Source organism: Acinonyx jubatus, chromosome E4 (genome assembly GCF_027475565.1).
Source record: "Acinonyx jubatus isolate Ajub_Pintada_27869175 chromosome E4, VMU_Ajub_asm_v1.0, whole genome shotgun sequence".
Classification (NCBI taxonomy): domain Eukaryota; kingdom Metazoa; phylum Chordata; class Mammalia; order Carnivora; family Felidae; genus Acinonyx; species Acinonyx jubatus.
This window is the reverse complement of record NC_069395.1, coordinates 2,104,277-2,128,733: the sequence shown is the minus strand read 5'-3', so window position 1 is coordinate 2,128,733 and position 24,457 is coordinate 2,104,277. Positions and strand designations below refer to the sequence as shown.

Here is a 24,457-nt window from a genome sequence, read left to right as displayed (position 1 = left end):
TATTATGCCTGTTGTTGCCACCGTAATTGTGGTGGTGGCTGTGTCGTCCGTTCCCCATTACCAGTGACGCCACCGCCGCCAGCGATGGCTCGTGTGCCCCAGGGCCACGGGCGTGTTGTCATGTACTCACCCAAGTCGCGGCACCCGTCTCCTGGCCAGAGGCGCCGTCTTGCGTCGATTGGCCTCGGGGGCCGGGATCCTCACTGAGGGCAGCTCCGGGCTACCCACCCCTTCTCCAGCTGGGGCCACCGTGAGCCAGTCGGGGCAGGTGGGGGGATTGGCAGGACTTCCTGTCTGAGACCAAGCGGAGGAAAGGTGGGAAGGGCTGGCCGCAGGGTGTGGCCACTCCTTCCTACCGGCCTTAGGGCTCCCGACCGCGAGCTCCATCGCACATCACTTAGAGGCAGAGGAATGAGCCCGGCGATGCCGGAGTCAGGGCGGTTTTAGGGGAAAACCGAGAGCTCGGCACCCACCGGCAGCCTGAGCGTGGAGTCCTGGTGCGGGGGGAGTTAGCGGGGCTGAGGGCTGGGTCCGCATCTCTCCTTTTACCCCCATCTCTTTCTCTCAGGGAATGGCTACGTCAGTGCCCGGGCTTCCCCCGGCCTCCTCCCTGTGGCCAATGGCAACAGTCTAAACAAGGGCATCCCTGCCAAGTCTCCACCCCCGCCCGCCCACAGCGCCCAGCTTGGAGCCCCCAGCCGCAAGCCCGACCTGAGGGTCATCACTTCCCAGGGAGGAAAGGGCTTGATGCATCACCTGGTGAGTGGGTGTCTTCACTGAGGGGTAGGGGCTGGGGAAGGGGGAAGAGCCTGAGGCTAGCCAGCAGGTGGAACCTCCGGAGAGAGACTGTAGAGGCGGGACTTCTCCTGAGCTTTCTCTCCGAGGGCCCTGCAAGAGGTTGGAATGTGGAAGTGCCACCCACAAGGGCAGTAAGAAGGGACAGGAGGTGGGAGAGAAGGAAGGGAGGGATTTGACATCCCTGTGGAAGCATGAGGACTGGATTGTGAAGGTTTCGTACCTGGTGGTCATTGGGATATAGCATTTTCTGGAGTCCGAGGCTGGAGAGCCGTCCCGCTCCTGTGTGAAGAGGTAGATGGGGTGGCCGTGGGGACAGGGGTCTGGGGGTGGGGTGCAGAGGTCAGAGACTGAACCAGCCCCTTGGTTTTATTTCCGCTGCCAGACTGAGGACCATTTAGATCTGGTAAGTTGAGGCTGTGAGGTGTGTGCTGTGGCTTTGAAGTCCGGGTCCACCCGTGGCTCGTGCCCCAGCATGGAGTGTGCGTGTGCCCCCTGCCTCCCGCCTGCGTGTGTCGTGTGTGTTGTTTGTTTACTCGGTTGTTTGCCAGGAGCTGTGCTCAGTGCCAAGCGGGGTATAGAGGTGGATGGGGCAGGGGTCAGGGTTAGACATGCATGTGTTTGTACCTGTGTGGACGTGGACGTCTTTATGTGATGCGTTCACACAGACACCCCTTAACCCTGTGTGTGCGTGTGTATGTGTGTGTGTGCGCGCGTGCACGCACGCGCGCGCAAGGGGCTGGGCCGGCCCCTGGCTTTGGAGGGCCCGTCTGGATGTGCCCCAAGACGCCTGCATTGGCGGGGCTGGACCATACTTGCCCTCTGACTCAGTCCCACTGAGCACTCTTGGAACCCAGGACAGGGACCTCCTTGGGAGGGGTGCCAGCCAGACCGTGGCAGCACTTTCCCAGAGGCAGCTGCGGCCCAGGGCCAGGCCAGGGGTGTCCTTGGTAACTCCCTGCCTCCTCTCGGCCTCCTCGAGCTCAGTCCCAGCTCAGTCCCGCTCGCAGCCCGCCTCACCTGCGCTCCCAGGCGCTTGCAGCCGCGCACGCGCGCTCACGCTTCCATCCCGGCCCCGAGCCAGGAGCGGGGCGGGGGCTCCTCCCTCCCCAGCTCCCTGACGGGAGGCCAGAGAGGCTGGAAAAGGCAGGCGGGCTTTGGCGGCCAACACGGCGGCAGTTTCGGCCCCAGCGTGGAGCTGGAATAAACAAGTGACTCAGCGGCAGATGGAGCTGACAGCCCCACACGCGTGTGTGCTCACACGCAGGCACACGCCACGCCTGGCAGATCCGGGCGCGCCTTCCTCCCTGCACGCGTGCATGCGCCCCTCGCTGGGCCCCGGCGTCCCCATGACGGCGTCGGCGTGCGTGTCCGCGCCGAGGCGTCCCCGCCAGGCGGGCCCGCCCCCCCGCCACCCGTTGACACCCGCTTCTCTCCTGCAGAACAACGCCCAGCGCCTTGGGGCCTCCCAGTCGACCCACTCGCTCACCACCCCGGTGGTTTCCGTGGCAACACCGAGTTTACTCAGCCAGGGCCTCCCTTTCTCCTCCATGCCCACTGCCTACAACACAGGTGAGTGGCTGCGTGCCCTTGGCGCTGGGGCACTGTTCCCCGGAGGGGGGAGGGGGGAGGGGGGTGCTCCAGCCCCAGCGGGGAGCCCCCACCTGGCTGCGGGTGCCAGACTCAGCAAATAGAAAGAGAGAGGATGCCCCCTGAAATTTGAATTTCAGATAAAACCGCGAGTAATCTTGTAGTATAAATACGTGTCAAAGACTTTTTTCTGCTAGAGCATGTCCCAAAGACGTACTCGTGTTAAAAAAACTATTCATTGTTTTCTCTGAAATTCAAATTTGCTAACTGGGGATCCCTCGTTTTAATACAGGACCTAATGGAAGAGGAGTTCCTGTCCTTGAGGAACCTCCTTGTCTGAGGAGGGGCCAGGCCAGCGGCAGGGGTGGGGGGGAGGGGGGCTGAGCACATGACTCAGGCTGCCCTTGGGGGGGCAGGGCAGGCTTCCTGGAGAAGGGACAGGTGGAGGAGGCCAGAGAGAGGGAGGCCTGTCAGGAGGGTTTGCCCAGCCTCTCGGGGAAGGCCAGCTGGGGGCTTCGGGCAGGGGGAGGAGGGAGGAGACGGCCTCTCACCCAGGAGGTGGCTCTGCTGTGGGGGGGGTGATGGGGAGGGGAGAGGAGGGCCCTGACAAAGGGAAGGTCAGAGAGGGGTGTGAAGGTGGAGAGCCTCTCAGGGGGTGCAGGAGAGGCCTCTGGGTAGAAGAAATCAGGACACCCAGTGCCCAGGCTGTGCTGGGTCCCCGGGGCTGTCCTGGCCTGTGTTGCCCACTGTCCCCTCCCAGCAACAGCCTGTGACACTTTCAGCCATCCTGGCCTGCACTCTGTTGTTGCATCAGGAAGGACTTCTCAGTGGGGACGTGCCTTGTCACCTCCTTTCAGAGCAGTTGTTTCCCGGGAAGAAACCTCTGCAGCCCCCACCCCCCACTGCCGGTTCCCTCGCTCGGGAACAGCTTGCGTTAGGGCTGTTTTGTGATCAGGTCAAACTAGACCAAAAGACCCCTACGCTTGTCCAGCCACCCCACACCCTGGTTCCAGAATCACACCATGACGCCTGTACAAATACAGAATCGAGGTGTCCGGCTGGCTCTGTTGGCACAACGTACAACTCTCCATCTCAGGGTTGTGAGTTCGAGCCCCACGTTGGGTGTAGAGATTGCTCAAAAATTAAAAAAAACAAAACCAAATACAAGAGCCTATCTCTTCCCCCTGGGCAAAAATCTAGAACCCAGCAGCGTCCATAGGGATGCCCCTTGGGGCAGGTAAGAGACCTGGGGGAAGCACCTCATGTTGAGGGGCCAGACCCTGACGTGTGTCTGTGTCCAGATCTTATCACCCAGGTGTCTAATGAGTCCCCTGTCCCTGTGTGTGTTCCTGTACGTGGACCCACTGCCCGGTTACGCTGTCCTGGGGCAGCCTCAGGCGGCCGTCCTCCTGGGCCCCGGTCTCCTCATCTGGAAGAGTCGTGGGCCCGCAAGGGGTCTCTCAGGCTCCCTGGGGGCTGGCAGGGCGTTTGGCAGAGGGCAGTGCAGGCCACTCTCCAGGAGCTGTTGTCTGGGGGGCTCCCGAAACACGTGGTGGTGCCTTCCTGCCGCCTTCTGTGGCCCTTGCAGGTCTCCTCAAGCAGGAGGGGAGCTTAGTGAGTGTCCATGAACCAGGGACAGGCGCCCACCCAGCAGGGCCAGACTTTAGACTCCGTTTGTCAGTCTGGCGTGAGGGCAGATTGTGACCCTGAGCCTGGCCCTGCGGCCCCGCCGGGAAGTGTGGGCTTCCTCACGTTGTCCCAGAGACCAGGGGCCCCGGTTCTCTTGCTGCAGGAATAGGTGAGCAGGCCTCGGTTTAAACAGCACGTGTTTTCAGGTGACCCTAGGTATCTAAACAAAACCCCGGCAAACACACCGCTGTTTAGTTATTCCCCGTTCATAGTCCTTGGCCCCCGTTCAAGTTCTGGCTGAGGTTGATCTGGCTCCGGTAATGTCCTGGGTAAGGGACAGGCCTGGCCCCTTGTTGACCCTGGCTGCGGAGGTCTGGCTCTGTTTGCTCCGGGAGCAGATCGAGTGGGCCTGTGGGCCGTGTTCCTCCTGCCCAGGGTGGCGGGCAAGGACGCAGTGCGCCTTTCTAGGCTGGGCTTCCTGTTTGTAAGATGAGTGTGGCAAGGAGTTGGTCCTAGGGGCTCCTCCTGCCCTGGCTCTGGTTTTTAAGCAGGTGTCTCGAAGCTGCTGGCTGATCTTAGAAGATCAGAGGCAAGTGTGGAGCGGACATCCCTAGGGGGGATTTACGGGTAATCGGAAGCCCTGGGGTCTTGCCTCAGCTCAGCCATTGGCTTTCTCTGTGAGAAGCCCACGCTTCTCATAGAGGCTCCCCAAATGAGAGGCTGTAGTTGCCTCGTTTGTGGATGTGGAATATTTCCTGAGTGCCAGATTCTGTTGTGTGCGCCCCACGTGTGAGAGCTCGGTCCTCACAACCGCTGTGTGGTGCGTTTGGCTCTCGTGTGTCCGGTCCATAAACAGGGAGCAAGGCGCTTGTCCCCGCTCACGGACCTCCGTGGAGGCCACCAGGACGTCTGACCACGTGGCTCTTGCCCTTCCCCTTGCTCTGTGCCCGGCAGTGTCTTCCCTGCACGGAGCTGGGGCCACAGCATGCGACTCCTCGAGGAAGAGCATGGTGGTGTGGCGGCGACAGCACGCGGGGTGCGCCCGTGCCCACTGCCACTGCCGTTGTCACCTTGGGCTCCCAGGGGGACGCTACTAAACCACCCCAAACAGGCTGCAGCGTGAAATACACCAGCGCGTATAAATCGTGAACCCCCTCGCGTTGGTTTAGTCTCTGATGGAGATTCCACAGCTTCTTCAGAAGACAGGAATTTAGAAAGTGAGAAGCCGGGGGAGGCTTGGCCGGCTATGCTGAGGGCACGCTCCCCTCCCCGCCCCCCTGTTCCGCGGGGGCCCATCAGGGCAGGCGAGTGGAGCCTCGCCGCCCTCCTCTCCCTGACTGGTGTGGGCGGTCTCGAGGCCGCGGGTGGAAGGACGGCGACGGTGGTCTGCCCCAGAACTCCATTCCCCGGGTGTCCCCGCGACGCCCCTCTGTCTGGGAAAGGCCCCGGAAGTCCTGGCAGTGGAAGAGGTGACACTTAGACGTATATTGGGCCTTCCTGACTTCTTCCTCTTCTTTTCCAGTCGACACTCTGAAAGCGATACTTACGGGTGGTTAAAAAGAAACGACTTAAAGGCCGTTTTAAAAACCCAGCCCCTGGTGCTGGTTACGATTCGCTTCAGCTGTGGGTGCCGGTGCCCGGCGCAGTGACGGACGCCGCACGGGGGTGCGCCCGCTGACCTGTCCCCTTCTCCCCCGCCCCTGCAGATTACCAGCTGACCAGCGCAGAGCTCTCCTCCCTCCCAGCCTTCAGCTCGCCAGGGGGGCTGTCGCTCAGCAGCGTCACCGCCTGGCCGCAGCCGCAGCAGCCCCAGCCGCCCCAGCCGCAGCCGCCCCAGCCGCCGCAGCAGCCGCAGCCGCCCCAGCCGCCCCAGCCTCCCCAGCAGCCCCAGCAGCCACCCCAGGCGCAGCCCCACCTGGTCCCCGTGTCTCTCAGCAGCCTGATGTGAGTCCCGGGGCTCCGTGGGAGGGGTGGGGACAGAGCCGAGGGCGGGAAGACGGGGTCCTCTGGGGGAGCTGGGGCCCCTTCGAAGGGCCCTGTCACCAGCGGACAGCATAGGGCACTGAACGCCGAGCGGCCCCGGAGACCCAGCCGGAGCCCCTCCCCTGCCAGCCCAGAGTACCAAGGGGCCGTGGCTGACACCGGCCAGAAAGAACTAATGTGGCTTCTTCCTTCTTTCCCTCCCGCGGCCCCTCTTCTCTTGTCTCCTCTCTGTCCGCTCATCCCTCCACACCCCCACCTCCTCCTCCTCCCTCCCTTGCCCCCCCATCACCCTGTGTTGCGCACCTCCTCTGCTTCTGCCCCCCCGGTGCCCAGCCCGGGCAGCCCCCTGCCCCACGTGGGGGCCGCCCTCACGGTCACCACCCACCCGCACATCAGCATCAAGTCAGAGCCGGTGTCCCCCAGCCGTGAGCGCAGCCCTGCGCCGCCCCCTCCAGCTGTGTTCCCGGCCACCCGCCCTGAGCCTGGCGACGGCCTCAGCAGCCCCGCCGGTGGCTCCTACGAGACCGGGGACCGGGACGACGGCCGGGGGGACTTCGGGCCCACGCTGGGCCTGCTGCGCCCGGCCCCCGAGCCCGAGGCCGACGGCTCCGCCGTAAAGAGGATGCGGCTCGACACCTGGGTACTGTAGCGTCACCCTCCTGCCCGCCAGTGTCCGCTGCACCCCGGGGCCCCCTCCCCGCCCCCCCCGCCCCTGCGTCGCCCTCGTGGGGCAGCACCGCCACCTCCGCCACCCCCACGGGCCCGTCCGTCTGTCCCTCCAGCACCAGGCCCGCACCCGTGTCCGCCGGCTGCCTCCAGTGCCCTGGCCCTGCAGGGAGAGGGGAGTGGGGGGCGCAGACCCCCACAGCCTGGGCCCTCACACCCCTTCTCCATCTCCTCTCTTCGCAGACATTAAAGTGACGATTCCCACCCCCCTCCTCTCAGCCTCCCTGATGAAGAGTTGACAATCTCACCGCCCACCCCTCCCCGCCCCGGGCTCCTCCCGCTCGACCCCACTTCCTTTTGTGCCCCGTGTCCTGTTGACGGTTACATTTGTGTATAATTATTATATTATTATTATTATTATTATATTTTTTTTAATTTGGATTCTCGCTTTGGAGAGGGGATGCTCCCGTCCCCTCTTTCTGCACCCCCACCATTTTACTGGCGAGGGGTGCTGTTTTTGCGGGAAGGGGGGGGACACTTTGCACGTTGTTCACATATGCTGCAGGAGGGGGTGGGGAGCCCGATAGGCCTTTGGGACAGGACAGGTGCCGAGCCCTCCCGCCCCGTCCCCCAGAGAGAGGGAGATAACCAAAAAAACTACCAAACAGCAAACCCCCTTACAATAGACTGAACCCCAAAGTCGGCTGGACGGATGGGTTTGTGTTTCGGCGGGGAGGTGAGGCAGAGGTTCTGGAAGGGGTCTCTGCTTCTGGGCTGTTCCTGCGGCCACAGGCATGTGGGGCGGAGTATCCAAGCCCAGCCCCCTCATGCCCCCCCCCCCCCCTCCACAGGACACACTCACTGATTCTCGAGCGAGCTGCACCCCCAGGTGTGGGAGCGCCGGCCGAGCTTGTGGGCTGGGAAGGCCGCCTGGGAATCTGAGGCTGGGGGCAGAGAGCTGGGGTGCGGGGCGAATCGGGGCCCCCTTCCTTCCCTAGCGGTTTCTCTGAGACACACAGTGCAATAGCCCCATCCCTCAGCTGACACCAGCCCCAGGAAGCGGCCCCAGAGCGCAGGGAGGGGAGGGAAGCTGCAGTGAGGCTGCTCAGCAGGGTCGGAACCCTCGCGTCCAGCGGCAGGTGTGAGTGGGGCTCGCTCTTCCTTGCACGGACACGTCCCCACACCCCCGTAGGAGGGACGCCGGGGTGGCCAGAGGGTGGGAGAAGGGAGATGCGGGAGGAGGTCCGAAGAAGGCCCGCCTCCCTCCTTCCCGCCTGGGCCCTCCCTCCCCGGCCCCCTCCGGGCCCCTGCCACCCCCACCCCGCTCCGGGCGTCCTCCTGGTCTGCTACCTCCTGTTCCCCCACCCCCAGGCCGCATCCCGCCTTCCCTCTTGGCTACTGTAATTGTAAATAGCAACCTTTGGAAAACGTTAGCAGTGTAACAGTCCAGGAAACTGTTTTTTTCTGTTGTTGTTGTATTGATATGAAATGAGATTCTATTTTTGTCAAAGTATATTGTAATAATAATGACTCAAACGGCCCGTACTGTACAGATGGGATTCTTCTGCTGTTGTTCTTGCCTCCCTCCCCCCCAGCCCACCCCTCCCTGCTGCCGCCCCAGTGGGGGCAGCCTCAGCACGGGGTCCTGAGACCTCAGGCTGGATCACAGATCAAAGCGGAGGGGGCAGGCCCCCAGCCTGCGATCCACCTCCCCCCCCCCCCCCATCTAAGGGGCCTGGCCTGAGGTAGTGTGTGCAGGCGGACTGGGGTGGGGGGCGCCCCCATCCCTCACAGAAGCCTTGCTCCTCTACCCTGGGGGTGCAGCGCTCCCTGGGGGTTTCATCCCAGCCCAGTGGGAAAGTAGACTAGACAAGGCCCAGTCTGTGGCAGGAAACTGTGCCTGCCTCTGTGACCCAGCCGCTTGCAGTATTCTGACACCTGACGCAGGGAAGGAACCAGATCAAGGGGTGTGTGTGACCACACGAGCACCTGAGCGTGTTCACGAGGGCATCTGGTATTTGTGTGTGCATGGGCGTACCTTTGTGTGTCTCTGAGCCTGTCTGGGCATATACACGGATACTTGTGTCGATTGAGCTCTGAGGGCATCTCTGTGGGTGCACGTGCCTGGGAGGGGAGGGGAGAGGGGGGCGACAGGTGGCTGTGTGCCACACGTGCCCCTCCACCCCGATCCCCATTCCCGGCCCTGTTCTACGCTGAGTTCTGACAGGCTTGCACTGCAGTTGGGGGGGGGGATCCGACAGTCGCCCCATTTGCTTGTCCTTGTGGCCCTACCTCTCCTGGGCTCCACGCACAGGCGGCCGCCCCCCTGGCCCCCGGCCCTTTGCATACACACAGCTCTCTTTCCGGCTGTACACTCTTCCCCCACCCCGGCCCTGCCTTCAGGGTGACACTCATGTTCCCGTTCCTTCTGGAAGCATTTTCCTCGCCCGGGCAGTGATTTCTTCCTTACTCAGAGTTTAACCCCCACCTGCTGGCTGGGCACACAGCGCGTCCGGTCTTCCTGCAGGTTCCTAGAGGGACTTTCAAGAGTCGATGAGACTTGATCAGGGCCTGGAAAGACAGTTCAGGGTATAGCCTTGTGCATGCATTCCCAGAGCCCTGCCCCGTGTCTGCCATAGGTAGTGCTCAATAGATGCCGAATGGGTGAATGATCGGCGCTCAGTAAACCTCGGGTGCCTGGCCGTCCCTCCTCAGGCTGTTCCTGCCGCCAGTCTGCCCACCTTTGGAAGCCGGGCTTGGCCACCACCAGACACGGGGCGGGGACGGGAGCCCCTGAGGCTCGCGGTGCAATATTCACCAGTTTTGCCGTCTGCCTTGTGATGGCAAACCTGGCTTCCGATTCCCCCGTGTGGATGTGTGTCTGTCTTTCTTCTCTCCCCCTGGGGGCGGGGGCTGGTCCGTGAATGACTATGTGACATTTCTGTGATGCGGTACCCCGGGCTTTCTCTTGGGGGTAGGGGCTCCTGGCTGGCCAGATGAATGGGTCCCTGGGAACCCGGACCTCAAGTGAGGACTTCATTTCTTCCTCTCACAAGCCAAATTTGTCTCCACCTACTCCTTCCTCCTAAGAACTGGGCATTTGCCAATGTAATCACTGGAGTCCCCCACTGCCCCTCCCTCCCCAGCTTTCCCAAGCTCGCGGGGACAGTGGGCAAGAGGAGCCTCCCATGCCGTTGGAGCACACCATTTTCCCTCCCGCCCAGCAATGCACTCGGCACGGCGAGACCGACCCCTGACCCTGACCCAGCCCTCCCCACCTTGGACAGGAAGGAAGTAAAGCACCTTCTCTTGATGATTATTTATTTGTTTGGAGAGACAGAAATGATGTAAAAGTGTATCTAGAAATATCTATATCTATATATTTTTAACTGACTTCTTTGGAATCTCCCGGGGAGGGGTGGGGGTGAGTTTAGGCTTTCATGGAAGAGAGAGGCCTGCAGCCTGGGAACTCCGGTTCTCTCCTCCGCTGCCTCTCTCCACCCCCTGAGCGGTGGTGGAAGGCGTGGGGTTTGTGTGGGGGCAGGGGGCTGGAATGTTCTGTGGAGAATCTGGATTCTCTTTGTCTTCCCCATTCAGGTCCCAGAGGGAAGGGGGGAGAGGGAGGGGAGGCATGGAGGCGCCCCCCGCCCCCGGAACCCGACAATCACCCACACTCCTGGGGCCGCTCCTGGGTCCCGGGCAGGGCGCGTCCAAGTGTGTGACTGTTGATTTGTTTTCAATATTTCTTTTCGTGCTGTATGGTGATGCTTTCTTAGTATTCTACACAATAAGAAGACAAAGTCCTCGGGATTCTTATGAGTTTTGTTTGAAAACTCTTTCACTATATTTGTTGTAAAGAGGTTTACTATTAAAAGAAAAAGAATACACGTTTCTGATACTCGGGCTTGGGTTCTGGTTTCTTTGGTGCGGCCGGCAGAGGAGAGGGTGACTGTGGGGGGTGTCCCCTCAGCAGGAGGGGGTGCTTTCCGGTGACAGGTTCCTCCAGGTGCGGGGTCAAAAGCAGAGGCAGCCCCAGGAGGAGAGGGTTGTCCCACAGGAAGTCTCCCGAAGGATCTCGGGACACGGGAACACCCGTAAGAGCACCCAAGGCCAGGTCAGGAACAAGGGGATGGTCGGGGGGAGGCTTCACTACTGGAAACCCTTTCTGTGACAACAACTTGCCGTGGATCCCATGGTCACAGTGCGCGGGCGTGTCTGCCCTCTTCTCCCTCTGACAGTGCCGGGGAGCCTCTCCCTGTGGTCCTGAGGCATCCCCACGGGCCCCCCAAGCTGGTGCCCTCCAGCAGGGGCAGGGGACCCCTGTTCCCGCCCCCACACCTGCCGAGTGTGCGCAGAGGCCCACGCTGGGTGCGAAGACGGAGGTGGAGGGAGTCCACGTCACATGGTTGACGCTCTGGGCCTCGGGTTCTTCATCTGTCCCAGCCCTGCCTCCCCAGGGCCACCGCGGGCCGCACCTCACTGGTGCGGCCCCCCCCCCCCCCCCCCGCGGCAGACAGAGAGGAGGAGCCAAGCAGGAAGGGCCCGCTCTCCTCCAGATGTGACTCCACTTCCCCTTGGCCGCCAGCTGCCCCAACCTGGCCCTCGTGCCCTCGCGCAGCCGTCCGTCGCCCCGACTCGTGGTGGGCATGCGTGACCGCGAACCGCCGCAGAGGGGAAGGCCTGAGACTGCCGAGGCCAAGTCGTGACTTCCGTCTCTCTCTCCGTCTCGTCCTTTGCCCCTGGGGAAGCCAGATGCCACGCTGTGGGCACGACCGCAGCCCCGGGGAGAGGCCCACACAACCGAGAACCCGGGCCTCCCATCAACAGCCTTTGCGAGCGGCCCCTGTGTCCCCTGTCCTCACCGTGTCCGAGCTTCCGCAGACACTGCTCCAGGGGACACCCACCTGCGCCCGCGAGGTGCCCTGAAGTATCACCCGGATCCCCGAGCAAAACCCCTGTCCTTTGTCTCTGGCACCTCTGTTCCTTAGACTGTGTGGCCTGCATCACTACAGCCCACAGGCATCTCCTGCCCTGCTCTCCTTCCTGGACGCGTAGAAGACTGTATTTCCCAGTCACCGTAAGTCAGGCGCGGTCATCGGACTGGTTCTGGCCAAGACATGCGTCGCTCCCGAAATCGCACTGGCGCTTGTGCTCCAAGCGCTCTGTCCCTGTTGGGGGAGCGGCGGGAGCCATCAGAGTGGCCTGGGTCGCTAAGGGGTCTCCGGTGCTGTCCAGTAGGACAGGGACTTTGTGTGACTAGGAAATAAGCGTGTCGGGCCACAGAGATGTTAGTACTGCGTCTGCACCATGACCTCTCCTATCCTGACTGATGGGGCATCCACTCACACCTGCACAGCCCCGAAGCCCCACGGACCGCGGTACCCCCTGTGGCGGGGCACAAAGGTCTCTGAACTTGCAGTCCGCAGCTGGCTTGCCTGCCGGTCCCACCGCCTCGCGGTCGTGCGGCCTTGAGCGGTCCCCCTCTCCACGCTGCTGTTTCATCAGCTGGAAGATGCCTATTTCATAGCTGTCTTATTTTCTCGAACCCTGCCTCCCCTTCCCCGGCCACCCCCACCCGCCCCCGTTGTGCAGTTCTGGTCCTCTAACATCGCAGGGGGCTTTGGGCCAAGTCCAAACCCCACCGCTTGGCTCCCAGCCCCCTCAAAGGGCCAGCCCAAACTCTTGTTCAGGCTTAGTCCCCGTGTGTCCCAGCTGCACACCCCTTGGAGTCCAGGCCGACCAGGAGGCCCGCTCCGGGCCCTGACAGATCGTTCGTATCTTTGCTCCCGCCATCTTTCCGTCTGAAATGCGACAAGCGTGTATTGAGCGCCTACTCTGTGTGAGCCCGTTTGTTAGGCCCCGGAGATGGAGAGACGGACCAGACGCATCGAGATCCTGACTCCAGGCAACTCACAGCTCAGTGGGGACAAGGGCCAAGTGACGCAACACTCAACACCTGACTCAGCAGTCTGTACTAAATGTCACATAGGAAGGGTGTGAGTGGGCTGTGGGATCAGACTTGAGGCACACCCAAATCCAAGCCAGTTAGAGATCAGGAGAGTCTCCTTGGAGGTGTCTGGGCTGGGTCTGAAGGCATCCGGAGTTCCTGGGCAAACATGTACAAGGAAGGCATTCCTGCTGGCAGGGAGAGCATGTGGGGTGGGGAAGGAGAGCGGTGTGCTCCGGAAGAGCATGGGGCAGGTCGAGGGCACAGCATATAAAGCTGAAGCCTCACTGTGAAGGGCTGTGATTGCCAAAATTTGCACTTTATTCTGGAGATGTGTGATCATCGAAGGTTTTTTGTTTTTTAATGTTTATTTTTGAGAAAGAAAGAGCACAAGCAGGGGCAGGGTGGGGGAGGGGCAGGGAGAGAGGGAGACGCAGAATCCAAAGTGGACTCCGGGCTCCCAGCTGTCAACAGAGCCCGACGTGGGGCTCGAACCCACGAACCGTGAGATCATGACCTGAGCCGAAGTCAGACCAGAGGCTTAACCAACTGAGCCACCCAGGTGCCCCGGTCAGGCCATCAAAGGGTTTTTTTTGTTTAATTTTTTTTTAATGTCTTATTTATTTTTGAGACACAGAGAGACAGAGCATGAGCAGGGGAGGAGCAGAGAGAGAGGGAGACACAGAATCTGAAGCAGGCTCCAGGCTCTGAGCTGTCAGCACAGAGCCCGACGCGGGTCTCGAACTCACGAACTGTGAGATCATGAAATGAGCCGAAGTCGGATGCTCAACCGACTGAGCCACCCGGGCGCCCCCCTCAAAGGGTTTTAAGTAAAAGAGGGGTTTGGTCAGATTTGCATTTCAGAAAGCTCCAGCCTGTATAAGCTCCTCCTGACAGCAGAACTGAGGCCCAGGTGGGGTCCTTTGCAAGTGAGAGAGGGTCAATTTAGTAAATATTATTTTTCAAGATTTTATTTTTAAGAAATCTCTACACTCAGAGTGGCACTTGAACTCGCAACCCTGAGATCAAGAGTCACACATTCCACTGGGCCGGCCAGGTGCCCCTTAGTAAATATTAAAAAGGGAGAATAACAGGGCTTGGAAACCGCCTGGTGAAGGTACAGGAGGAAGGAAACGGAGGAGTGCCAGTGGCTCCCAAACTGAGCCTTGGAATTCTGACGGGGTGGTCGGGCTGCAGCCCCAGGTGTGTCTGGAGAAGGGAAGTTTTGTTTCAGATGAACCGAGTCCCGGGTACACGTGGAAGCCATTGAACACTGTTGATAGATGGTCATGCTGTTCAGGCCTGGAGGGTGAGATCACCATGTGGGCAGGGAGGTTTTTCTGAAGAGGGAAGCCATTCATGGTGTTGGTCACCCATGGAAGACATCAACCTCAGGACACGGGAGCTCCAAGGACCATGAAGGAAGGCTGGGGGGCCTGGCGAGAAGAGTCATGTAGAGGCCCTGAGCCACCGAAGGGTAGCAGTGTTGTGTAGGTGCGATTAACCCGACATGTATTTCCTATCTGTGGTCTCCTGCCTTTAGTAAGAGCCTTGCTTGACTCACTAGCCTTGTGCTAATCTCAAACAAGGGAAAACTCACTGATGAATTCTTTGAGGCATCAAAGGGGGGTGGGTGGGTACAGGTGCTCTGCTCCCCAGGGGTGGCTGCGGGGGTACATCAGGGGTGGTAGGGGAACGGGGAAACCTCAGGAAGATCTGGTTCCAAAGGCCCCACTGCTCCTTCATAGGGACACCCAGTGCACCCTCAGAGGTTCTTGGTTTTTTGTTTTTTAATTTTTTTTAAATCTTTATTTTTGAGAGAGAAAGAGACAGAGTGAGAGCAGGGGAGGAACAGAGAAACAGGAAGACACAGAATCCAAAGCAGGCTCCAGGCTCTGAGCTGTCAGCACAGAGCCCGATGTGGACCTCGAACCCACGAACTGGGAGACCATGACCTGAGCTGAACTCAGACGCTTAACCCACTGAGCCACCCAGGTGCCCCTCTTGGTTTTCTTTTGATGAGCGAAGAAGACACTTCTCAGGCACCTGAGGAATATTCCAGAGGAACAAAAACCATTCTTGATCCATAATATGGGCTCAGTAAGTATGAGTCACTACTTTTGTTACTGCTACTTGTCAAAGACAAGAAACTGGATGGATGACTTCCTAGGGTAAGTAAGAAGAGGTCTGTGCACCCAACCTGCTCTACACCTGTTTTTACCTTTGAAACCTTTCCTGCCATTCAAGGCTCCCTTCCGAGAAAAACTTGTCCTGGTTTTCCTGTCTTGCCCCACCGGTTCGTGCCAGGGGTCTTGGGAGGCCTCCTTTATAGCGCCCAGCTCATCCTACCCCGAAGCGCAGGCCCTAGTTTCCTACTTTTTTCTCTACAACTGGACTGAAAGCGCTCCCCCTGTTTCGTGTCTGGCTCAGTGCCTGGCACACAGCGTGTTCCGTCGGACTAAACGGGACACTGGGCTTTGTAAACTGCGGAGCCCTACAAACGTGACGACGCTTTTTTTTCCCCCCCAGGGTGTGGCGACTTTCTGCAGCTTCTCCTCTACTTCCCAGCTCCTGATCCAACAGGGCGGAAGAGGGGTGTGGCTTCCAGTTTCCTGGGTCCACTGGAGAACGAGCACCCACTGGGCTCCTGTCCCCAAAGAGGCGGCCCTGGGGAGACGGGAAGCAAAGGGTGGTATCTGGTAGACCAGCCGAGGAGGCGGCCAGGCCGGTTCGCTGTAGCTCATGTTCTTCTGACTCATTCCGCAGTCCCATGGGCTGAGTAACTTTTCCAGCCTTGTGATTGTGGAAACGTGTTTCAGGAACAGCGAGCGGATGTGAAGAGGACACGGGCGACCCCACCCCAGGCTCCAAGGTGGCTCCTGCTGCAGTCGGTACAGACGGCTTATTTGTTTGCAGACTTCCATCACCCCGTGTCACTGCCTTCCTCCACAGCTGGTAAACCCGAGGGCCCCAAGCAACCGGCGGCTCCCGTGTCTGTCCCCTGCGCGTCTGGCAGGTCCCGGCTGGGAGGTCTAGCGCGGAGGAGCCTGGGGGCCAGAGTTTACGGCCGCCGGGACTCGGCTGCATTTGCCCTCCCGCGATGTGGGCTCGCTTTCCCGCAGCCGCCGCTCTCCGGTCCCGCACGACGACCGGGCCGCCCCCGCCCTGGCTGTGTCCCCGCCACGTGCCGCTCAGGAGCCGGAGGCCCCGCCCCCTGGCGACCCCGGCCTCCCGCCGGCCCGGAGGACGACTCCGTGCAGGGCGAAAGGGGGGGGGGGGTGGTGCAAAGGCACACCGGACAGCGCCAGGCATACAGCAAGCGCTCAATAAATGGCCGACTGGCAACTGCCCGTCGTCACTGAGCCCAGGACCCTTTACGTCGGCCCGTCAGTCGCCCAATGCCCCTCTCCGCCGCGACGCGGCAAATAAAGCAAACGTTAATGGTTAAGCAGCAGGTCAATCGCTCTCCCCCCAGCGCGGGAGCGGACAAAGACCCGAGGCCACGCCCAGCGCGCCCACCGTGGGGCGGGGTAGTGGATCTTGAGAATCCCCCCACGCCCCCGTTGGCTATTCCAGTGACGGACGGGGTCGTCAGCCAACCGCAGCCCGGGCACGACGCATGCGTCCGCAGAAGCTTTAGCCCTAGATGGGGAAAAAAAGCCGCGGGCGCACCGCTGTGGCTGCGTCTGGCCAGGGCCTGGGGAAGCGGGTGCGCATGCGTGAGCCCGACACCACCCTCTCCCTGCGAGACGCGAGCGTACGCAACGTGGCCGGCCGGGGTCTCCGGGGGCGCGCCCCGCAGGGAGGGACCTCGGCCCCACGCGTGCGCGCGGGCCGCGATCTCGCGCGAGGCCGCCGGTGGACGACGCCCCGCTGGCCCCGCGCGCCCGGCCGCCGGCGGGGGCCCCCTCCTGGCAGCCGAGGGCCCCCGATCTCTGGGGACCACAACCCCTGACCGCGCACACCCAGGAGGCCGCGACCCTCAATCCTGGAGGCCGAGACCCCGGCCCTGGAGAGGACTGCCCGCCCCGTGGGGCGTTGCTGCACTGGACAGACCAACAGAGAAGCCCCGGAGCACGACAGACATTCGGAACCGTGTTCATAAACTGCAAAATACGCACAGTGAAGCAGTATAGTGTCTAGGTGTGTGTGGTAAAACTTTAAAAAGGCAGAGGAATGATAAACACAAAGTTCATCAGTAGTTATGTTGGAGAGGGGTTGGGGGTGGGATGCGGAAAACCAGGCGGGTGCTAGTGGTAACGTTCTAGTTATCGGGTTAAATGGTACATGGAAGGGTATTTCCTTATGGTTTATACATAACGCATAGGACGGTTACTCATTTGTATAGAATATGATTTGGAAATAAGTGGAATCACCTCGCCTCCCAAAACAAAACAAAAGACGCGGTTGGAGAAGGAGAAGGTCTTACCTGTATTGCACTCGATTTCCAGAGCATTTCTGCACATGTTCTGTCATGTGCAGCCCTTCAAGGTATTGTCTCCACGTGCAAGATGAAGAAAGGAGACCAAAAATTCATGAGGCCGGTGGCACAAAGACAGGAAAGGGGAGCGTGCAGAAGGTCAGCGGGGAGCCCTGGGCAGTTAAATCTCCAGGGTGCCGAGCACTGTGCCTGGAACAGAGAACGTGGTCGGCAAGCACTCGTTCAGCGGGTGAGTGAACTTTCTGATTATGTGGGTGTCCAGGAGTGACAGGAGCTGCCCCGAAGGCAGGTGCCCTGCTCAGCGGCTGGCTGACCACCGTGGGGACCAGGAGGACGAGAGAGGCCACTTTGGGCAAACTGCGGAGAGAAGCCCCTTCTGTGACCGTTTATGTGAGTGTGTATATCAGAGGCTGAAGATAAGACCATGTTACGATAATAAGGTTCTCGCCTGCAGTGGGGCAGCAGTCCCCAGAGAAGGGCCAGGACAAAAGAGACATTTTGAAGGGAAAGTTCATAGGACTCGTTGCCGGAATGGGTATGAGGTGTGTTGTTGTTGTGTGTGTTGTTGTGTGTTGTCTGTGGCTCCCGGATGCTGTGCCGCTGACTTCACAAGGGCGTAGAGGAACGTGGATTCGTGCCTAGCAGGTGGTTTGCGATGGAGGATAGCGGTCAGGACGGGTGAGGGCTGACGACACGCCGACACGCCAGGGAAACAGCACCTCAGTTTGAATTAGGAGACCCGATTCCTAGGCCTGTCACCCGGGACACGTCACTTCATCTGAGTGTTTGGTACAGAACGTATACGCGCAACAAGAACTGAAAAGAAGAATGTGCCTGAGCCCGTTGTCCAGATCTAGTTAAATCGACTCCTGTAGTTAAATATGCAGATACCCGCCCCTGGAACTGTGCTTGCCTCCGTCGTCCCATGATGTTACGTCCTTCATTCTGGGACTGCCACATTTGTGTTGGAAGTGCTGTCTTACCCGAGTTTCTGTCCCCCCCGCCGTGCCTGGCACAGAGCCGGAGCTCGGTAGATGTGTGTTGCCCCGCACAGAATTGTGTGAACTAGAAAGAACACTCATTTCCCCAAGCCCTAGGTTTCCTTACTTGTAAATGAGACTAGTGGACCTTTAAAATTCTTTTGAGTTCTAGACTTCTGTTATCCAACGATGTTCTATTGATTGAGAAGACTGAACTAGCTGATTGCTGAATTCCTTTCCAGCTCCAGTGTTCCGTTGTGATACTGAGTGGCAGGTAATCTCACAGAAGCCGCGGTTGGGCGGGTTCTCAAAGGGAAAGCGTGGAGAAGGTTGAGGACAGAGACAGCACCCAGTTGTCCCAAACCAGAGTGGCACAGAATGACCAGGCTGGGAAGCAGGAGGAATACGAATGGCAGAGTGTCAAACTGAGACGCCCAGAGGAGCCAGGCGGAGGATGTGAATGTGGGACGTGGCCCCGCCGTGTGAGGGAGGCCATGCCCACCCAAGGAAGTCCGCGGTCTCTTCCAGTTTCTGAGATGAAGCTGGACTCCCAGCGTTTTATTTGAAATCCCGTGATTTTTACTGACAGCCAATTCAGATTATTTTAAAACTCTGCGCAGGTTAAAAAACAACAACAAACGAACAAAAAAGCCCTCCACGCCTCTTGGCCTGCTGGTCTCTACCCTCGCTGGCATGGTGCCCTCAATCCGCGCATGCCCCAGGACGATGTTGCTGGAAGTTTCCCGTTTCTGTTCACGCCAGTTCTCTGATAGGCCAACCCTTCCCGATACTCCCAGGACTTTGATCATTTATCCCCTCCCTGCCTTCTGTTTTCAGCGTCTCCCTTTATGCTTGTGTCTCCTTCAGTCTCGAAACATGCCAGCGTCTTTCCACATCCTGAAGACGCTGCTTCGTTCTCCTACGGTCCCTGCCAGGGCCTTTCTAGAAAGTTCTTTCTTTTTCCCTTCCACAGATTTCCTAGCAGAATCCACTGCATTCTCCCTGTCTTCCTATTGTAAGCCGGCTTTGCTGCTCAGCTCGCTGTAGTTTAAGGTCTGCCTCCGCGATTCCACTGAAGGTTTTCTGACCAGGGCAGAGGTCTCTGCTGCTGAATTCGTGAGACTGCTCCAACTAGGCTAAACTCACACTCAGAGACCCAAGTTGGTGTCCTTTGCTTTCATCTATGACCTGAGAAATGTCGCATCGGTGTTTATGGAACCAAACGGGAAAGTGTCCTCGAGAAAGAAGGACAGTCGGCACCATGGGATTTGCAGACAGAACAAAGTCTGTGTCGGCCACACGAAGCCCACTGGGTTGTAAGAAAAGGACATTGCCACTAGCTTTTGAGAGGACAGTTCCGGCAGAGGCAGCTGGAAGGTACGCTGATGTAGTCTGTGAAGAAAAGGGTGGTGACGTGATGACAGACGGTGCCCAGAGGTGGCGCCTTGGACAAGTTTGGCACCGCGGGAAGCGACATCAAGCAGGAGGTATTGGAGACACGCGTGCCCGTCAGAGTCCCTGACGTTGAGGAAATCCTGGCATGTCTGCAGGTAAAGCGGGCAAGCCAGTGGCACGGGAGGTACTGGAAATGCTGGGGAAGGACTACCTGAGAGCCGGCCGCCAGGGGCGTCGGGAAGAATCGAGAAGTCAGCCAGTTGAAAGGACTGGTCCGCCTTGACGAGGAAGCCAGGAGTCTCTGAAGTAGGCATGAGTCGTCATTCTATCCGGACTCTCGTGGGGGCAGCGGTGACGCAGGAGAGCCCCGGTGTGCGTTTCATCTGTGACACGGAAGCGACGTCCCGTCTCCAGTCACGGGCATAGCAGGTCCAGGATTGTTGGCCGCCTTAGCGACATCACTCTGCACTGGCTGTGTCCCTTCCGCTCCCTCTGCACTGATTCCGGGGGGCTCTGGCCTTGGCTGCCCCCCTCTCCTCGTCAGGGAAGTGTCGTCCCCACACCTGAGGTTTAAGCAGCCACCTCAATGCTAGTGACTCCCAATCTGTGTCTGTGACATAGATTTCTCTCCTGTGACCTAGATCTCTCTCCTGAGCCTCCCATCTATGTGCCCAGTATCTTTATGACTAGAACTGGTCATTTCTCCTTAATTCTTTATTCTAATTTTTTATTTTATTAAAAAGATTTTTTTCTGATGTTTATTTTTGAGACAGGAGTGACAGCACGAGCAGGGGAGGGGCAGAGAAAGAGAGGGAGACACAGAATCGGAAGCAGGATCCAGGTTCTGAGCTGTTAGTACAGACAGAGCTTGAGGCGGGGCTCAAACTCACAAGCCGTGAGATCATGACCTGAGCCGAAGTCGGACGCTCAACCGACGGAGCCGCCCAGGCGCCCCAGTTCCATATCTTAGCTAATGATCGCAGTCATTTTGTGGTTGTCAAGCCAGATCCATGTTTCACCTCCCTCCCCCCTCCCCCCGCAAGTGTAGATGTGTATAGTCGATACTTAAAAGAACAGGAACATATCTATATTTCGTGTGTTGGGTTTTCTTTTTCGCTTAGTACCGTCACGATCACTTGCGCATGTCAATAAATGCCTTTTTACATTCTTAGCTGCAGCCTGGTGTTCCCTCGTACGCGCCTACTCTGGTCTGCCGCCTTGTTGAAAACCGTTTCCTTCTTTCTGTTGTGCACAGCACTGAACATGTCTGTACATACACTTTTTATTTCCTTAGATTTACCACTCAGGACTGAGAGGAGGACCGAGGAGTGGGACATTTGAAAAGCTTTTAATACCTATTGCCAAGTTGGCCTTCTGGAAAAATCGTACCAGCAGTATACGGTGCACTCATTGCCTGTACCTTTGCTAGGATCGGATGTTATATTTCATTTTTGCTGATTTAATAAATTCCATCTGAGCCTCCGAGCCCAGCCCCCATCCCTCTCCCCAACCACCCCCACCCTGTGTCCTTCTGGGTAGCTCCCCAACTCACATGTCACTTGGGACACACGTCACCTGGGAGGCGGAGGGGAAGGTGACGCCAGATTTCCCATGGGGACAGGTCTCAGTCTTAGGCTCTGGCCCCACTTCTGCTGCTCTTGTGCACAGAGCTAGCTTTCCGACCACCCTTCAGTATCTTCCCTAATCTCCCTCTTTTCCTAACTTCCTGCCTCCGGAGGTGGTGGTTTTCTCCCTGCGCGTTGGGGCTGATCCCCCAGGGGCACAGCTGTCCTCCCCCCATCTCTGGAAGCTTCGTCTCCCATCAGCATCGGCTCCCAGGAACAGTGTTTCTGCCTTCCATTTTCCAGCAAGCAAACCTACTCAAATCTGTCCTGTACAGGGGAAGACAGTTCCGTCACCCGTTACCCTCTCAAACTGCCACTTTGTCTCCGCCTTCCTTTGCCATCAAACTTCTCCCAAGGTCCCGAGAGTAATTAGGAAGAGTGTTCGTCCTCATTTGCCTCTCTCGGTTCCAGCCCCTTCTTCTCTGCTGAAACCGCAGTCTTCAGGGTCCCCAGTGACCTCAAAGCTGGTTGGAAGGCCAAGTCGCCCCCCTCCCTTCAGTCAGCTGGTACACAGGCCACGCCCTCGATGCCCTGGGAGGCTGTCTCCCCTGTCCCCGCTCTCCCCTCTCAGGACAGTGCCTGTGATGCTGCGTGCCCTCCAGAGGTCTGCAGGCCCTCACCCCGTCTCCCCTCCCTCGCTCTCCTGCTCTCTTGGGTTTTCTCGCCTCTTTCTGGGGTACCAGGGGTCTCCTTTGCACCGATGACTCACAGGCTCTCCGGGATGCCAGACCCCGGATTTTATAGTCACCTGCTACGCCGCTCCACCCGGATGTGACTGCGCGGATCCCACAGGTTAGCCACCAGGCCCTGCCCACTGCTCCCCCGCCATCCGAGAGCTGCCCTGTGGCACATCCCTGCAGCGTGCCAGGTGCTTTCCGTAGGCATCGAATCAGGCTCTCCCACAACCACGCGAGGCTGCCTGACTATTCCCGTCCCGGTTGTGAGGTCTCTAGTAGACGGTGTTGGTGTTCAATGAGCCTGGCTCGTGCTGGAGCCACGGTGTGGCGTTTGCCCACGTAATCTCTTCCTGCTCCCCTGTGCCAGCGGCGGCCGCTCTCCAGCCCCCACCCCCGTCCCTGGGAGTGTTCCCTGTGCGCCCACCCAGTACATGCCGACCCACTGCACGCAAGCGTGCGTCCCTTTTGCCTGAAACCAGCAAAGCCCTCTTCCACTGTCCCTGACAGATTTCATTCTAAAGCACAATTTTAAATAAACCGCTACAAGCGAAGAGCCTAAATAGTTTTGGTACCGGACACGGTTCTCGTCTGCAAGGCCCCCACTCCCGTGCCAGCTTTTCGCCCTCTGGGGGCCCGTCGTGCGCGTGTGCTCCGCCCGGCCGAGAGCGCGAGCCCTGGACGTGCCCCCCACCCTGCCGCCCAGCCCAGCCCCTCCGACCCTCTCCTTCCCATCCTGGCCTCACCCTCCGGTGAGGAGGACACTGCCCAGCATGGCCACTGGGAGGAGCCCTTGTGCCACAGGCGCGCCCGCAGGACAGAGCTGTGCGACTGCGTGCTGCTGTCTGGCGAGGCCACCACGGTCCCCGTCCCTCCCCGCCCAGCAAGTATGGGGCCCTCTGCGTCTCCGTTTCCATGCTCTTCTTCCAGACGGCCTGCTCTAGACGAGCGGACCCTGGATGGGAGCCAGGGGGCCCAAGACCGCCGCTCCAGCTTGGCCACCGGTTGGCTAACAGCTCGACTTTTGTCACCTGTGAATCAGGGGCGCTAAGCCCCGCCCTGTGAGCCTAACAAGAACCGGCCTGACGCTATTTACCAGCTACCAAGTGCCCCAAGGTTATACCTTCGTCTGATCTCAGATGGTGTCATTCCCCCCTCCCGGGCACCCTGGGCCTCCGGCTGGGAGCTCACCATCTGTGAGGGGTTCCCGCCTCCCTCCCACCTCTGCTAACAGAAAGGGATGAGCGGGAGGCGCAGCGAGGGGGCTGGAATGGACGTGACCCAGAACATCTGGAGAAAGGGCAGAGCGGGAGCCGCAGGAAAGGACAGGCGTGGAAAGGAGCTGGGGAGGCGGGGGCCAGGTCCAGAGCCAGAGGGAAGGCTCCTCGTAGTTTTGCTAAAACACGAAGTGAGTTAAAGGGAACGTATGCACGAATCTGAGCGAGTGAATGAAATGCCCCTCCCCCGGGGGAGGGATTGGAAGGCTTGGGGACACTAGGTGGCAGCACAGGGCAGCAAACCAGGGGCGAGTGCCTTCCGACCGCGGGAGCCGGAGCTCTCCACTTTAGGCACCGCGGCCCCTTCTCCACAGGTGTTCTTGCAAATGAGGACACCCTCAGTGGCGAGGACACCCTCAGTGGCGAGGACACCAAGGTGGGCGGGGAGGAGAGGCCCGGGGGGAGCCAGGTGTTTGTCGTCTGGGGTTGTTTTCAAAAGGCCCCCGAGGATTAGAGTTTCCGACTTTCAAAAGGATACCAAAAAGAGGGGGAGTTTGGAACGAGGTATGGGGAATCTGGATTAGGGGCAGGGGGATTGGGATAGGATTCCCCGACCCAACTGGCTGGGAAAAGAACTGTTGCAGGAATCTTTTCTTTTCTTTTTAATGTGGGAATGGTCCTACCTCATCCATTCCTGCCCTCGGGACACCTCAGACCCCTCTCCTCCAGTTTCCTCGTAGACGGAGAGCCCCTAACCTTACTCCGCAGAGCAAAAGCAAAGCAGAAATCAGGCATGTAGCTCACAGAAGCTCTCCATCCTACCCTTCCATCGAGTTTGGGTTCTTTGCTACAGGATAGAAGGCTCCACCCAAACCCAGGGACCACTGAGGACACCCCCCCCCGCCCCCCGTCAGCCAGGAAGCCCTGAAAAGCTCAGCGTGGCACAAAGCCACGGTTGGCCGCCGAGCCACCACCATGCAGGTGTCCTGTGTCTCGAATATGGCCCCAGCGGAAGATGCCGCCTCTGCCGCGGCCTCACTCTGCTTGCGTTTGTAAATGCGAGACAAAATCTCCCTTTCTGGATCATTTCCCCTCCCCTGCTTGCCCAGTTCAACCTCCTGTTTTAGCAGCCAGCCACGGACACGCAGACCCAGCCCCGCCTCTCATCCTGTCTCCTCTGCCTACGGGTTATGACCCCCTGCTTCTTCCCATGCTCTTCCTGTGACTGAACCCCCTGTAAGACTTACTGTCTCTACAGTAATGCACAGAAAGCACCTGAGATGCCATTCAGCAAATGTCAATGATGGTCATTGCTAATTCTAACTTTACAAGAACTCGGTTTATAAGGACTTCCACATGCACTGTCGAACTCACCCGTCCACTCGTGCATCCATTCAACAAATTTTATCAAACACCTGCTAAATGCCTGTCGCTCTTCTGGGCGCTCAAGAGAGAAAAGAACCCAATGGGCATGATCCCTGCCTTCACGGAACCTCCAAGGAAGCTTGTGGTTTT

At 59.2% G+C, this 24,457-nt stretch overlaps 1 protein-coding gene across 6 annotated transcripts in view; it reads left to right on the top strand.

Annotated features, from left to right (window-relative positions):
- Positions 1–10,566, top strand: part of MEF2D (myocyte enhancer factor 2D) — a 31,144-nt gene extending 20,578 nt beyond the window's left edge. For 4 of the 6 annotated variants that reach the window (XM_027048631.2, XM_027048630.2, XM_027048628.2 and 1 more), the window contains exons 7-12: positions 569–759; positions 1,181–1,201; positions 2,238–2,367; positions 5,721–5,958; positions 6,331–6,637; positions 6,907–10,566. In XM_027048631.2, the coding sequence (XP_026904432.1) occupies positions 569–759; positions 1,181–1,201; positions 2,238–2,367; positions 5,721–5,958; positions 6,331–6,637; positions 6,907–6,918 (899 nt within the window). In that variant the 3' untranslated portion in view covers positions 6,919–10,566. The remainder of the gene's footprint in view (positions 1–568; positions 760–1,180; positions 1,202–2,237; positions 2,368–5,720; positions 5,959–6,330; positions 6,638–6,906) is intronic. The other 2 variants (XM_027048633.2, XM_027048632.2) reach the window with 1 other exon arrangement.
- The last annotated feature ends 13,891 nt before the right edge of the window (positions 10,567–24,457 follow it).